This window comes from Pristiophorus japonicus, chromosome 13 (genome assembly GCF_044704955.1).
Source record: "Pristiophorus japonicus isolate sPriJap1 chromosome 13, sPriJap1.hap1, whole genome shotgun sequence".
In the NCBI taxonomy this organism is placed as follows: Eukaryota; Metazoa; Chordata; class Chondrichthyes; family Pristiophoridae; genus Pristiophorus; species Pristiophorus japonicus.
Window position 1 is genome coordinate 91,342,074 of NC_091989.1, and position 15,856 is coordinate 91,357,929.

General features: G+C 45.8%; 1 protein-coding gene across 3 annotated transcripts in view; it reads right to left on the reverse strand.

Annotated features, from left to right (window-relative positions):
- Window positions 1-15,856, reverse strand: part of cog4 (component of oligomeric golgi complex 4) — an 86,963-nt gene that overhangs the window by 22,970 nt on the left and 48,137 nt on the right. For all 3 annotated transcript variants that reach the window (XM_070897761.1, XM_070897760.1, XM_070897759.1), the window contains exons 6-10: window positions 13,981-14,086; window positions 10,922-11,079; window positions 8,111-8,169; window positions 3,140-3,273; window positions 1,781-1,899 (exon numbers count right to left, since the gene is read on the reverse strand). In XM_070897761.1, coding sequence (XP_070753862.1) covers window positions 1,781-1,899; window positions 3,140-3,273; window positions 8,111-8,169; window positions 10,922-11,079; window positions 13,981-14,086 — 576 coding nt within the window. The remainder of the gene's footprint in view (window positions 1-1,780; window positions 1,900-3,139; window positions 3,274-8,110; window positions 8,170-10,921; window positions 11,080-13,980; window positions 14,087-15,856) is intronic.

Genomic DNA, 15,856 nt, shown 5'->3' on the forward strand with positions numbered 1-15,856 from the left:
GGTGTATAAAATTATATGGGGCCTAGATAGAATGGATAGGAAGGATCTATTTCCCTTAGCAGAGGGATCAACAACCAGGGGGGCATAGATTTAAAGTAATTTAGAGGGGATTTGAGGGGAAATGTCTTTACCCAGAGGGTGGTGGGGGTTTGGAAGTCACTGCCTGAAAGGGTGGTGGAGGCAGAAATCCTCACCACATTTAAAAAGTACTTGAATGTGCTCTACAAGGCTACAGACCAAGAGCTGGAAAGTGGGATTAGGCGTGATAGCTTTGTCGGCCGACGCGGACATGATTGGCCGAAACGGACTCCTTCCGTGCTGTAAATTTCTATGATTCTATGAATGCCTCTCCACCATCATCTGGCTCGGTGGGACGGCACTCGCCTGGTTCCATTCTAATCCATCTAATCGTAGTCAGAAAATAACCTGCAACGGCTTCTCTTGCTACTCCTGCATCGTTACTGCTGGGAGTCCCCCAAGGATCTATCCTTGGCCCCTCCTACTTCTCATCTACATGTTGTACCTTGGCGACATCATCCGAAAAACTGAGTCAGTTTCCACATGTATACTGACGACACCCAGCTCTACTTCACCATCACTTCTCTCGACCCCTCCACGGTCTCTATAAATTGTCAGACTGCTTGTCCAACATCCAGTAGGAGATGAGGAGAAATTTTCTCCAATTAAATATTGGGAAGACCGAAGCCATTGTCATTGGTACCGGCCACAAATTCCATTCCCTCACCACCGACTCCATCCCTCTCTTTAGCATCTGTCTGAGGCTGAGCCAGACTGTTCGCAACCTTGTTGTCCCATTTGATTTGAAATTAGCTTCCTACCACATATCCGCGACATATCTACCTCCACCTCCATAACATTGCCTGCCTCAGCTCCTCTGCTGCTGGAACCCTCATCCATGCCTTTGTTACCTCCAGACTTGACAACTCCAACGCGCTCCTGGCTGGCCTCCCATGTTCTATCCTACGTAAACTTGAAGACATCCAAAACTTGGCTGCCCGCGTCCTAACTCGCACCAAGTCCCACTCACCCATCGCTGACCTCCATTGGCTCCCGGTAAACAATGCCTCGATTTCAAAATTCTCATCCTAGTTTACAAATCCCTCCATGGCTTCGCCCCTCCCTATCTCTAATCTCCTTCAGCTTCCTTTCCCCACCCTCCGCGCCGAGATATTGGCGCTCCTCAAATTCTGCCCACTTGAGCATCCCTGATTATAATCGCTCAACAATCAGTGGCCATGCTTTCAGCTATCTAGGCCCCAAGCTCTGGAACTCCTCCCTAAACCTCTCTATCCTTTAAGACACTCCTTAAAACCTAGCTCTTTGACCAAGCTTTTGGTCATCTGCTGTAATTTGTTATGTGGCTCGGTGTCTTATAGCACGCCTTGGGATGTTTTACTACGTTAAAGGCACTCTATAAATACAGTTTTTGTTTCATAATCATTTATATTCTTTTCATAATCATCATTACACCTTTCTCCCCCTGGTTTTCTCTCCTAAGGTGCTGACTCTTGGTACAATACAATCCCTCAGGTACCTGGTCGAAGGTCATGTTCATGTGAGCCTAGACAGATAATATCGCAGGCTATTTCGCATGGAGGGGGAATTACAGCCTCACCCCTTCACATTCTCACCCCATGTCCCCGGAGCAGGAACCTTGGCTAGTTTTTCGCCCCCCAGTGTTACGAGGCTAGACTGTACCATGATAATCATGGCTTTGCAGACAATGAGAGTGAGAAAAACCTTGTTGTGCCTACAGTACCTTGTTGACCATCTCTCTCATGAAGTACTCCTCCATGGTGATGTAATATCCAATCAACTCCTGCATATTCCGGCTCAGCAAACATAGGTTAGACAGTTTATCCAGTGCCTTCTGATGCTCTGGGTGGGGCACAAGTAATCAAATCACAGAAACAGGTCGGCAAACCATTCCGCAACATTACAGTTCACAACACACGGAGAGAAATCACATTTACATCGAATTTACAGTACAGAAACATTCGGCCAGTGTTTAGCCTACACACGAGCCTCTTCCCATCTTATTTCATCTAACCCGATCAGTATATCCTTTTATCCCTTTCTGCCTCATGTGATTATCTAGCTTCCCCTTAAATGCATCTATGCTGATGATCTCAACCACTCCATGTGGTAGCGAGTTCTACATTCGAACTACTCTCTGGGTAAAGAAGTTTCTCCTGAATTCCCCATTGGATTTATTGGTGACTCTCATATTTATAGCCCCGAGTCTTGGACTTCTCCACGAGTGGAAACATCCATTTATTACCCATAAAATGTAACACTGTACCCCATACCATTACAAATGGATTAGATGAAGCTGGATATTGAATTGGTTTATGAAGTTATTAGAAATACATGCTTTTTATTTCCAATTATCCACAATATGTAACTTTCACTCTCTGCTTCAACACAAGGCAACTCATAAATATGGCGTAGTGCAGTATAGAGCAATGGAGAGAGAAAGCCCCTGGTTCCATCCCTGGTCTATGAGTCACCTGATCAGGCATCTTAACTGCCCTCAGCACCGCTGTGTGAGGAGAGCAGAAATCAGGCAGCGTTCCGACTCTTGATTGTTACCCACAGACTCCTGCTGGAATGTGTGTGTGTATGGACATTGGACAAGGACAGGATCAGGTTGCGCTATGATGATCTCTGTGTCAAATGGCCACCCAAAATTCACCATCGAGGATCGGAGGTGAAGAATGGCTACTTGTGTAAGTCACTGCAGGACGCCCAGCAACCATGGAATTGCAGCAGGGGAGAAACAAGGTGGGAAAACATGGCACGCAGCATGCAGTGTTGGGAGGCCAGTTCAATTCCCCCTCTCGGTTTACGTGGAAGCTGTTTCCACTGGGAGGGAGAACACGCAATCGGTTATTCCCTAGATCACCAAGCAGCCTGTTTATAGTGGCACTGAGATCAGCCCGCCCGCTCACCTGTCCACCTGTCCTCCTGATCACCAAAGGTTTGCAGGCAGGGATGACTGGACCAGGGGAGGGAGGATAATACACAAAAACAAAGCCTTTGAAACAATTTTATTTTCACACAAGCAGTTCTGAAGATGGGGGAAACTCCACCATTTATAACCAGGAGATGACTGTACCTTGCTTCACATCCTCAGAGGCTACTGCATCGCAAACCTCAAAATCAGCAGTGATCCTCCTCTTGATGAAGCGTAGGTACAGCTCCGCGCGAGCATTCATCAATGTAACCTCGGCTAAAATAGTGTCCAGTTCTCTGAAAATCAAAAGCAAGTTCTTACAGGTACAAAAAGTATTCTTCCACACTTGTCCCATGCACAATGAAGCAGTAACCCACTCCTCACAACGCTTTAGGTGTACTGCCTGCTGTAGTGTTAAACCATACAGACTCGAAGATCCCTGGGTTGTATCCCTGGTCAATTAGCTGATCTCAGTCAGGAAAGTAGTTAATGCAAGTATTTAAGGCACCTTTGTGCTCATGGCTAGACAGAGGGACAATCAGGCAGAGTTTGATTCGTGATCATTATCCAGTGAATCTTGTTGGAGAAGGGGGGGCTGGGGGTGGGGGGAGAAAAAAGAGAAAAAGAAAAAAAGAAAAGAGAGAGAGAGAGAGAGAGAGCAGAGAGAGAATCAGCCAGAGTTCAATTCCTGAACATTATCCAGTGAATCTTGTGAACAGAGAAATAGGGGGGAACAGAGAGAGAATGAATATATTTATATGTAGAGAAGAGGCTGCCAGTGTAGCAGTAAAGGAGCAGGCGGCAGCTATAAAATAGATAGAGGGGTACTTAAAAAGATGGCAGTCCTCAAAGTAGAAAAGTCACCCAGTTCGGGTGGGATGCATCGGACATTACAAAAGGAAGCAAGGGTGGAAATTGCAGAGGCTCTGGCCACAATCTTCCAATCCTCCTTCGATATGGGGATAATCCCATAGAACTGGAGGATTGCAAATGTTGCACCCCCTGTTTAAAAAAGGAGAGGGATATGCCCGGCAACTACAGGCCAATCAACCCAATGGCAGTGGTGGGGACATTTTTAGAGACAATAATCTGGGACAAAATTAGTTGGCATTTTGAAAAGTATGGGCTTAAAAATGAAAGTCAGCATGGATTTGTTAAAGACAAATCGAGTTTTCCTAACTTGATTCAGCTCTTTGATGAAGTAATGGCGAGGGCAGTGTAGCTGGTGTTGTGAATATGGACTTTCAAAAAGCATTTGACAAAGTACCACATAATGGACTTGTTCGCAAAATTAAAGCCCATGGAACTAAAGGGACAGTGGCAGCATGGATACAAAATTGGCTAAGGGACAGAAAGCAGAGAGTGGTGGTGAGTAGTTATTTTTCAGTGAAGGAAAGTGTACAGTTATGTTCCCCTGGGGTCGGTATTAAGACCACTGCTCCTTTTGATATATATTAATGGCCTGGACTTGGGTATACAGCGCATAATTTTAAAGTTTGCAAATGATACGAAACTCAGAAATAGAGACTGGTGAAATGGGCAGACACATTCTAGGCCAGCTAAACTGACCAGCACTTACCATTATTATTTGCCACGTGTCCCTGCTCAGGTGAGTGTCCTTAGAAGTCTTTATGGTCAGATTGGAAATGTTTTTCCCCCATGGAGGAAAACTAGGACTGCGTCGACATTGCCAGGAAAAGGGAGCTAGCTGATGGGCACCAGTCTCCTGGAATCTGAACTAAACATGGTTAGGATCCGGAATGCACTGCCTGAAAGGGTGGAGGCAGACTCAATCACGGCTTTCAAAAAGGGAATTGGATAAGTACTGAAGGAAAAAATGTGCAGGGTTACGGGGAAGGGGCTGGGGAGTGGGACTAGCTGAAGTGCTCTTGCAGAGAGCCGGCACGGGCTAGAAGGGCCGAATGGCCTCCTGTGCTGTAACCATTCTTTCATTCTACATGACAGATGAAATTTAACACAGAGAAGTGTGAAGCAGTACATTTTGGTAGGAAAAATGGAGGCGCAATATGAACTAAATTGTATAATTTTAAAGAGGGAGCAGGAACAGAGACCTGGGGGTCACAAATCTTTGAAGGTGGCGTGGCAAGTTAAAAAGCCTGTTAAAAAAACATGGGATTCATGGCTTTATTAATAGAGTTAGTTTATGAATACGAAGTTGTGCTAAACCATTATAAAACACTGGTTAGGCTTCAGCTGAAGTTCTGGGCACTATACTTCAGGAAGGATGTCAAGGCCTTGGAGAGGGTACAGAAAGGATTTACTGGAATGGTACCAGGGATGAGAGAGAGCACGAGAAATTCTTGGCCAATAAAATGAAGGAAAACCCTAAGATGTTCTATAAATATATTAAGAGTAAGAGGGTAACTAAAGAAAGGGTACGGCCTATTAGACACCATGAGGGTAATCTTTGTGAGGAGGCAGAAGATGTTGGGAGGGTTCTTAATGAATACTTTGCATCTGTTTTCACAAAGGAAAGGGTAATGCAGATACTGATATCAAGGAGGAGGGTGATATTCTGGATGAAATAAATAGTGAGAGGGGAAATATTAAGGGGTTTAGCAGCTTTGAAAGTAGAGAAGTTCCCAGGCCCAGATGAAATGCATCCCAGGCTGTTGAGCGAAGTAAAAGAGGAAATAGCAGAGGCCTTGACCATTATTTTCCAGTCCTCTTTGGATCTGGGCATGGTGCCAGAGGATTGGAGGACTGCTAATGTAGTACCCTTGTTTAAGAAGGGAGAAAGGAATAGGCCGAGTAATTACAGGCCTGTCAGCCTAACTTCAGTGGTGGGAAAATTACTGGAAAAAATCCTGAAAGACAGGATAAATCTGCATTTGGAAAGGCAAGGATTAATTAGGGACAGTCAGCACGGATTTGTTAAGGAAAGATCGTATCTAACTAACCTGATTGAATTTTTTGAGGAGGTAACCAAGAGGGTCGATGAGGGTAGTGCGTACGATGTAGTATATATGGACTTTAGCAAAGCTTTTGATAAGGTTCCACATGGTAGACTGGTCATGAAGGTTAAAGCCCATGGGATACAGGGCAAAGGGGCAAGTTGGATCCAAAATTGGCTTGGAGGTGGGAATCAAAGGGTAATGATTGATGGATGTTTTTGTGACTGGAAAGCTGTTTCCAGTGGGGTTCCGCTTTTTGTGGTATATATCAACGATTTAGATTTTAATATAGGGAGTGTGATTAAGAAGTTTGCAGACGATACTAAAATTGGTTGTGTGGTTGATAGTGAAGAGGAAAGTCATGGGCTGCAGGAGGATATCAATCTACTGGTCAGGTGGGCAGAGCAGTGGCAAATGGAATTTAATTCAGAGAAGTGTGAGGTGATGCACTTTGGGAGGGTTAATAAGGAAAGGGTATACACATTAAGCGGCTAATAGTGTCGATGAACAAAGGGACCTTGGAGTGCTTGTCCACAGATCCCTGAAAGTAGCAGGCCAGGTGGATAGGTTGGTTAAGGCGGCATACGGAATGCTTGTCTTTACTGGCCGAGACATACGAATATAAGAGCAGGGAGGTTATGCTTAAATCATAGAATACTTTGGTCAGGCCACAGCTGGAGTACTGCGTGCAGTTCTGGTCGCCGTATTATAGGAAGGACGTAATTGCACTAGAGGGTGCAGAGGAGATTTACTAGGATGGTGCCTGGAATGCAGAATCTTAGTTATGAGGACAGATTGGATAGGCTGGGTTTGTTCTTATTGGAACAGAGGAGGTCGAGAGGCGACCCCATTGAGATGTACAAAATATTGAGGGGCCTGGACATGGTGGATAATAAGGGTTTATTTCTATTGGTGGAGGGGTCTAGTACATAGGGGCATGGTTTTAAGGTGGTTGGTGGAAGGTTTAGAGGGGATTTGGGGGGGTGGGGGGGGGGGCTTCTTTACGCAGAGGGTTGTGAGGATCTGGAACTCGCTGCCTGGAAGAGTGATGGATGCAGAAACCCTCACCAGTTTTAAGAGATGGTTGGATGGGCACTTAAAGTGCAGTAGCCTGCAGGGTTACAGATCTAGAGCTGGTAATTGGGATTAGACTGGATGACCTGTTGTTGGATGGAGCAGATATAATGGTAAGTACTGTAGGGAATAGAATACGGCCAGGGTGATCTCCTGGACTAGTTTCGATTGCCTGGGTGGGTTGGAGAGGAATTTTCCCAGATTTTTTTCTCCCTAAATTGGCCTGGGTTTTTAAATCTGGTTTTTGCCTCTCCCAGGAGATCACATGGCTCTGTTTGGGGTGGAGCGTCGAATGTTTTCAGTATAAGGGGTGTCGCAGTTGTGTGAGGCGGACTGGTTGGGCTGGGTGCTCTTTGCCTTTCCGTCATTGTTCATAGGTTTATAGGTAAACCTTTAGGGCTGCTGACCAAGGGTCGTGTGGCTGTTTGTCGGCCGGCGCGGACACGATGGTCCGAAATGGCCTCCTTCTGCGCTGTAAATTTCTATGTTTCTATGAGGGACTTCAGTTATGTGGCGAGATTGGAGAAGCTGGGATTGTTCTCCTCAGAGCAGAGAAGGTTAAGAGGAGATTTGATAGAGGTGTTCAAAATCATGAATGGTTTTGAAAGAGTAAATGAAGAGAAACTGTTCCCAGTGGCAGAAGGGTTGGTAACCAGAGGCCACAGATTTAAGGTGATTGGCAAAAGAACCAGAGGCGAATTGAGGAAACGTTTTTTCACAGTGAGTTGTGATCTGAAATGCACTGCCTGAAAGCATGGTAGCAGATTCAGTAGTAATATTCCAAAGAAAATTAGATAAACACTTAAAGGAGAAAATTACAGAGCTATGGGGAAAGAGCAAGGAGTGGTATTAACTAGATCACTCTACCAAAGAGCCGCCACAGGCATGATGGGCTGAATGGTCTCTTTCTGTGCCTTCAATAGTCAAATACTCTGCCAACACTCGCCATCTGGGCTCATACATGAAGAACAAGGTAGTGGACAGTATCTGTACCCCAAATAATCCGTGCCTTCGGAGGAGGAGCAGAGCCATTATAGGTCAAAAAAAAGAGGGGATAATAAACAACGAACAGTTTAACCATGTTTCTTCTGAACAAAACCAGGATACACAACAGTATGTAGAGTAACTAAGAGTACATTCATACCTGGGCTCTATTTTGTCCATTGTTAAGCTTCTCATCATACTGTTCTGCACCCGTTGGAACTGCAAAGCCACAAAATGAATCAATATTTGTCTTGCTTATACCACAGGCATTACAGTAAGGACCCAATTGCAAATAACAACTTTAGAACCAGAATTAACACCTCGTCACCAATTCACCAAACCGCTGTGCCGATGAAAGGTTAGCCCCAGGTTTGTGGTCACAGTTCCTCGGGAAGGAACCGTACAGTCTCTGCCAACTGGAGTTTAGGGGCTGGATTTTCGGTCCCAACCTACCATTATTAACGGAAGCCAATGTAGCTCACCGAGAACAGAGATGGGTGAGCAGGACTTGGTGTGAGTTAGGACACAGGCAGCAGAGTTTTGGATGACCTCAAGTTTATAAAGGATTAAACTAGGGAGGCCAGCCAGAAGGGCATTGAAATAGTAAAGTCTAGAGATGGTAAAGGTATGGATGAGGGTTTCAGCAACAGATAAGCTGAGGCAGCGGTGGAGACAGACGATGTTACGGAGGTAGAAATAAGTGCTTAGTGATGGCGCGGATATGAGGTAGGAAGCTCATCTTGGGGTCAAGGTTTACTTGCAAACAGTTTGGTTCAGCCACAGACAGTGTCCAGGGAGAGGGATGGAGTCGGTGGCAAGGGAACGGAGTTGTAACGGGGACCAAAGACAATGGCTTCAGTCTCCCCAATATTTAATTGGAAGAAATTTCTGCTTCTCCAGTACTGGATGTCGGAGAAGCAGTCGGACAGTTTAGAGACAGTGGAGGGGTCGAGAGAAGTGGCGGCGAGATAGAGCTGGATATCGTCAGCGTACATGTGGAAACCGACACTGTGTCGTCGGATGATGTCGTGGAGAGGTAACATGTAGATGAGAAATGGGGGGGGGGGGGGGGGGGAGGGGCCCACCAGAGGTACCGGTGTGACCGGTGGGTCTCATCGACCAGATGAGCTTTGAAGGGGCACGAGGGGAGATTGAAGATATAGTAGAGAAATATGCAAATTAAGGGTTAGGGAAGGGAAAACCTTAGCGTAGGCCCAGTGGGCGATGGGAAGGGAGGGAAATAGCAGAGGCAGCTGAACGGATGTTCTTGATCTTTGTAACAAAAAAGTCCACGAGCCCCTTGCATTTATTGTTGGAAGTGAGTGAGGAGGAGGAGGAGGCAGGGGAGGGTGGATTGAAAAGATGGTTTGCCTTCCTAGATGATCTTAAAATAATGGGCAGTTTTAGTGACGGAGGGCAGGACCTGGTAGTGCTTTGTGAACCAGTCACATCTGGTGATGGATGGTTAAACCAGTTGTCTGCCAAAGTCTTTCAAATCTGCGACCCTTGGACTTATGGGAGTGGCGATGGGAGGTATACCAGGGGGAACAACTAGGGGTGAGATACATCAGAACAGATGTTGGGCTGGCAACAGACAGAAAAACTCCAATAATGGAGGCGATTTTTCTTCCAGCCCCAATGTCAAGGTCGACAAACTGGGATTTGACAGGGAAAAATAAGGGAGGTAGATAGTCTGTTTAAACAAAGAAAGAATCTGCACTCCTAGACATTGGCCTGAAAATTGCGCCTCTCCGGGTGCGTACGATGTGCGCACACCCCTGACGAGGCCTCGCAAATGCCGGTTCCCGATGCGCGATGTGCATGCGCCGAGAATCGGCTTTTGCAGTCTGTCATCGCACGCATTCCCGGGAGGAGAACATTCGCGGGCGGAGATTTGGGCTATTTGCCCAACTCTTGTCCAGCGAATGTCCTTCAAACTCTTGCGCCTGGTAAAAGCAGTTGTATGGCCTACTTTTACCAGCGTAAGAGTTTTAAAGCATAGAAAAAATAAATGTTATTACTTATTTTTATGTTAATAACCTTGTCTATGAAGGCAAGTTAACTTTGAACACTATTAAAACTTTTTTTTAAAGAATTTACAAAAATAAATTTCTCAAACATTTAATTTAATGCAATTTCTATTAATTTTTTTTAAAAAGTGGTGTTTTGTTATTTATGTGTGTGTTTTATTTGATTTTAGGGGTATTCTCACTGATAACAATGGGAGCTCGGAGCCCCCATTATCATTAATGAGAATACTACATTGTGATTGGTGGTCCAGGCCCACGTGATCCCAGGATACGCATACGATCCTGGAAGACATATTCCCGCACGCTGGACTGCGAAACTCAGCCTTGGAGCGCAAGTCTACATTCCTCCGGGCCCGCCAAGTATTCTCGTTAAAAAAATTTCGGTCGGAGGCGTCTGCCCGCAGGAAGCCTCTGACCGTAATTTTCAGGCCATGATTTGGTCTGGTTTCCGAGTTTTAATGAAATCTAACTCCCGAGTCTCAGATCCCCCACAGGTGCTGCTCACTGACCTGTTGCTACCCCCCGCCGTTCAGCCGTTGCGGCTTGACTTTGGCCAGCACTGCGTTACTGGCCCCGCACCATCTGCTATCACGGCTGATCTGGTTTTGGCTTTGCAAAGGGAAGCGGAGAATTCGTTCTGTGCAGCGAGTGGTTATGATCTGGAATGCACTGTCTGAAAGGGTGGTAGAAACAGATTCAATAATAACTTTCAAAAGGAAATTGGATGAATACTTGAAAGGGAAGATTTTGCAGGGGAGTGGGCTAAATGGGATAATTCTTTCAAAAAGCCGACACAAGCATGATGGGCCAAATGGCCTCCTTCTGTGCTGTATCATTCTATGATTACTTCCTAATTGAGCCATCGGCAGGCAAAGAGGGAACCCTACCAAACAAGAGACAAAAACATTGTTTTATACAGAGATAAAGGAACTCGGACTTGCCTTTCTGTGGTAATCCCGCTGCTGAATGAACTTGTCCACCACCTTTTCAGCCTGTTGATCACACTCCACCTGCAGGTACTTAATAAGTGTGTACAGACGTCCAGGTCCATAGTAGGTCTCGACAATAGGCTGGTGAGTCTCCACTATTCGAGCGATCCCTGTGGGTCAGATCAAACAACAATACGAGCCCTGAACCATCAAAACCAACCCCCCGAAGTTCTGAATCCTTTTACAGGTTAGATGGAAAGTAAATCTCCCTCTACTCTATCTCAACTGTGTACCTCAGCCCCAATCTCTGAGGAATTAACGCATCAGTGTGACATTTTCCATTTCCCACAGTAGCCATCGTATAAGCACTCCAAGAGATACTGCCATTTTAGTGTTTAGTGGCGAATAGGTAGTTTTGGGTTCAATACCCTCGAAACTGGACCGACATTGGGCTGAAGGTTATACATGGGACCCTCACAGCCAGCAAGAGAACATTCTGCAGCTTTCTTAAGACATCTATTTTGCCTGCAACCAATTATTAACTAGGAGAAGTGTGCAAAGCTACTGTTTGGTTTGGTACTGTACCCCAGCAAGAAAAGGCAAAAGAATAACCGGAACAGTAATGCTGCATAAAGTGTTCAGAAAATTACAGCTGGGAATAGGAGTACTATCAGTGTGAGGGACAGCTCCATACAGCAGGAGTACGGTCAGTGAGAGATATACCCCCATACAGCAGGGGATAGTGTCAGTGTGAGGGACAGCTCCGTACAGCAGGGGAATTGTCAGTGTGAGATATACCCCCGTACAGCAGGGGTAGTGTCAGTGTGAGGGACACCTCCGTACAGCAGGGGAACGGTCAGTGTGAGATATACCCCCATACAGCAGGGGTAGAGTGTCAGTGTGAGGGACACCTCCGGACAGCAGGGGAACTGTCAGTGTGAGATACACCTCCATACAGCAGGAGTAGTGTCAGTGTGAGGGACACCTCCATTTGCTGGGAAATAGAAATACTCTTGCTGCTTTTAGGCAAAACCTTTGGTTTTATTACACTGCTTGTTCGGTGCTGGAAGTACAACTTGGAATCGTCCTTCCCCCTCAGTGCATGCCACTGGCAGGTTGGTCAGCAAACGCCTCCACGTGGTGGAAACAGCCACAGAAAATACTGCAAGATCAGCATCTGAGAGGGGACAGGCAGATTAACATTTTGGGCGAAACCCATCATCAGAACTGAAGGGACCCTCCCGAAACTTTCATCTTTCTCTTTCAGACGCCGACATACCTGCTCTGTATATCTGTGGTTTTCTCCATTTGTGTCAAATTTCCAGCACTCATCGGTTTTTTTTCTATAACCTCAACATTCTTCTTGGCCCCAGAGGCCAATGGCAATTTATTGATAGCCGGTCACACAGCAGTACCCAGACAGTACTGGATCATTCGGTTTCTGATACCATCCAGCGCCAAGGATACGGATCCATGCTATTACTATGGAGCCACCTGCTCACTGGCCTATCGCTGCAGTTAACCAAAGCAACAGGTCTGTCCAGGATTTCAAGAGCTGAACTGGCTTCTCCACAATAAAAGAAGGAAGCGTTTATTTGTACTACCAAAATGGCCACCTTGTCTCTCATTGGCTCTCCTACATCACTGGACCTAATGCTGATTGATTCCCTTGGAGGCTAAGCCACGCCCTGAAGTTTCTCTGGAGTGTGTAATTGGAACCGCCCAGCCCAAGTTTTGACTGACTTTGCAAATTGTAACTCGATTTTGACTTCAGAAGTCAGAGAGGATAGATCTCCCCAAAAGCCACCAAGTTCCTGCCGAAGTCCCTTACCCCAGCACAAGTGATGCATCCCAACCCCCAGCCGAAGTCCCTTACCCCAGCGCCTTTCACGACCAGCGGACGTCTCAAAGTACTTTACAGCCAATGAAGTACTTTTGGAGTGTAGTCCCTGTTGTAAGGTGGGAAACACGGCAGCCAACTTGCGCACAGCAAGCTCCCACAAACAGCAATGTGATAATGCCCAGATCATTTTTTTTTTAATGTTATGTTGATCGAGGAACAAATATTGGCCAGGGATAACTCCCCTGTACGTCTTCAAAATAGTGCCATGGGATCTTTTTAAGTCCAGCTGAGAGGGCAGACATCTAACGTCTCATCTGAAAGACGGCACCTCTGACAGTGCTGCACTCCTTTAACTCTGCACTGGAGTGTCAGTTGAGATTATTTTTTGTATGTGCTCAAGTTCTTGGACTGAGACTTGAACCCACAACCTTCTGACTCAGAGGTGAGTGTGCTACCCACTGCTGACAGTACCACAGTACTATAATGTAACCCCAAATCAGACGTACAATTCCCAAAAATGTATCTTAACACAATCTCAGACACATTGTCCCCAACAATGCATCTTAACCCCAATTCAAGCACACAATCCCCAACAATATACCTCAACTTCAACTCAGGTACACGATCCAACAATGTATCTGAGTCGCAACTCAAGACACACTAGCCCAACATTTTGGGGTGTGATAGTGTAGTGGTTATGTTACTGGACTATTCCAGAAACTTGGATTGATACCAGAGAATGCAAGTTCAAATCCCACCGTGGCAGTCTGAGAATTTGAACTCAGGTTAAAAGAATCTGGAAATAAAATGCGGATACCAATAAAACCTGACTGCTTCACTAATGTCTTTTAGGGAAGGAAGCCTGCCGGTCTGGCCTATATGTGACTCCAATCCCACAGAAACATGGTTGACTCTTAACCATCTGAATTGGCTTAGCAAGCCACTCCGTTGTATCAAACCGAGTGGTTCAAGAAGGCGGCTCATCAACACCTTCACGGGGCAACTCGGGATGGGCATTAAATGCTGGCCTTGCCAGCAACCCTCACAACCCAAATGATTTTGAAACTTCCTGCTCAATCCCAATCCCATTACACCAGATGGTGCTTCTGCCCACTCGGCTGCCTTTCACACCATAGACTAGACTGGATTCAAACTCAAGACTAGGAAGTGGCAGGCCACTGTTCTAACTCCTGGCCTGATAATGCATGCTTTAATTAGACGGTCTTACCTTCAAAGAGCAGAGTCAGGGTATCGGCGAAGGTAACAGCCGCCCTGCGATCGCTCATCTCAGTGCTCAGTGCCAGCTGAAGGTTCTCTCCAGCCTTGTTTGCGATCTTCAGTAACAGAAAACAGATCAGACTGGAACCAAAGATTCAACTAAAGCACATGTACACGCAAAACAAGTTCCCTCAGTAACCGTTCCCCTCTCCCTCCAGTGCGGACAATCCAATTACATACAGAACACACACTTACTATAACCCATCATGAGAAAGAAACACTTGCATTTATATAGCGTCTTTCACAACCTCAGGGCATCCCAAAGTGCTTTATAGCCAATGAAGTACTTGTTGAAGTATAGTCACTGTTGACGTGTAGGAAATTTGCACATAGCAAGCTCCCACAAACAGCAATGAGATAAAAAACTAGATAATCTGTTTTTGTAGTGATATTGGTTGAAGGATAAATATTACCCAGGACACTGGGAAGAACTCCCCTGCTCCTCTTCATAATAGTGCCATGGAATCTTTTACATCCACCTGAGAGCGCAGACAGGATCTCGTTTTAATGTTTCATCCAAAAGACAGCACCTACGACAGTGCAGCACTCCCTCAGTACTGCACTGGCAATTTCAACCTAGATTTTGTACTCAAATCCCTACCGTGTGACCCACAACCTTCTGACTCAGGCAAGAGTGCTACCCACTGAGCCACAGTTAGTAAGGAAGGATGTAGTGCAAGTATCATTTGCAAAGGGATCCTTTATTAATTTTCCTTTAAAACATAATTAATTTGCTCCCAATCCATTACTTTCTCTTTAAAATGTAATTTCTTACAGAACAGAAAGCATATGTTTCTCTTGTGGGGGCATAAATAATTGCCCTGGTGACTGGCTAAATCGGTTCACAGCACTTTACCCAATGAATTACTTTTTTTTTTGGAGTGCACCATTATTATACAGGTATTGGCAATCATAAGAACATACGAATTAGGAACAGGAGTAGGCCATCTAGCCCCTCGAGCCTGCTCCGCCATTCAATAAGATCATGGCTGATCTGGTCGTGGACTCAGCTCCACTTACACGCCCTCTCCCCGTAACCCTTAATTCCCTTATTGGTTAAATATCTATCTATCTGTGACTTGAATACATTCAATGAGCTAGCCTCAACTGCTTCCTTGGGCAGAGAATTCCACAGATTCACAACCCTCTGGGAGAAGAAATTCCTTCTCAACTCGGTTTTAAATTGGCTCCTCCATATTTTGAGGCTGTGCCCCCTAGTTCTAGTCTCCCCTACCAGTGGAAACAACCTCTCTGCCTCTATCTTGTCTATCCCTTTCATGATTTTAAATGTTTCTATAAGATCACCCCTCATCCTTCTGAACTCCAACGAGTAAAGACCCAGTCTACTCAATCTATCATCATAAGGTAACCCCCTCATTTCCGGAATCAGCCTAGTGAATCGTCTCTGTACCCCTTCCAAAGCTAGTATATCTTTCCTTAAGTAAGGTGACCAAAACTGCATGCAGTACTCCAGGTGCGGCCTTACCAATACCCTATACAGTTGCAGCAGAACCTCCCTGCTTTTGTACTCCATCCCTCTCGCAATGAAGGCCAACATTCCATTCGCCTTCCTGATTACCTGCTGCACTTGCAAACTAACCTTTTGGGATTCATGCACAAGGACCCCCAGGTCCCTCTCACCTCAGCATGTTGTAATTTCTCCCCACTCAAATAATATTCCCCTTTACTGTTTCCCTCCCCCCCCCCCCCCCCCCCCACCACCAAGGTGGATGACCTCACATTTTCCGACATTGTATTCCATCTGCCAAACCTTAGCCCATTCGCTTAACCTATCCAAATCTCTTTGCAGCCTCTCTGTGTCCTCT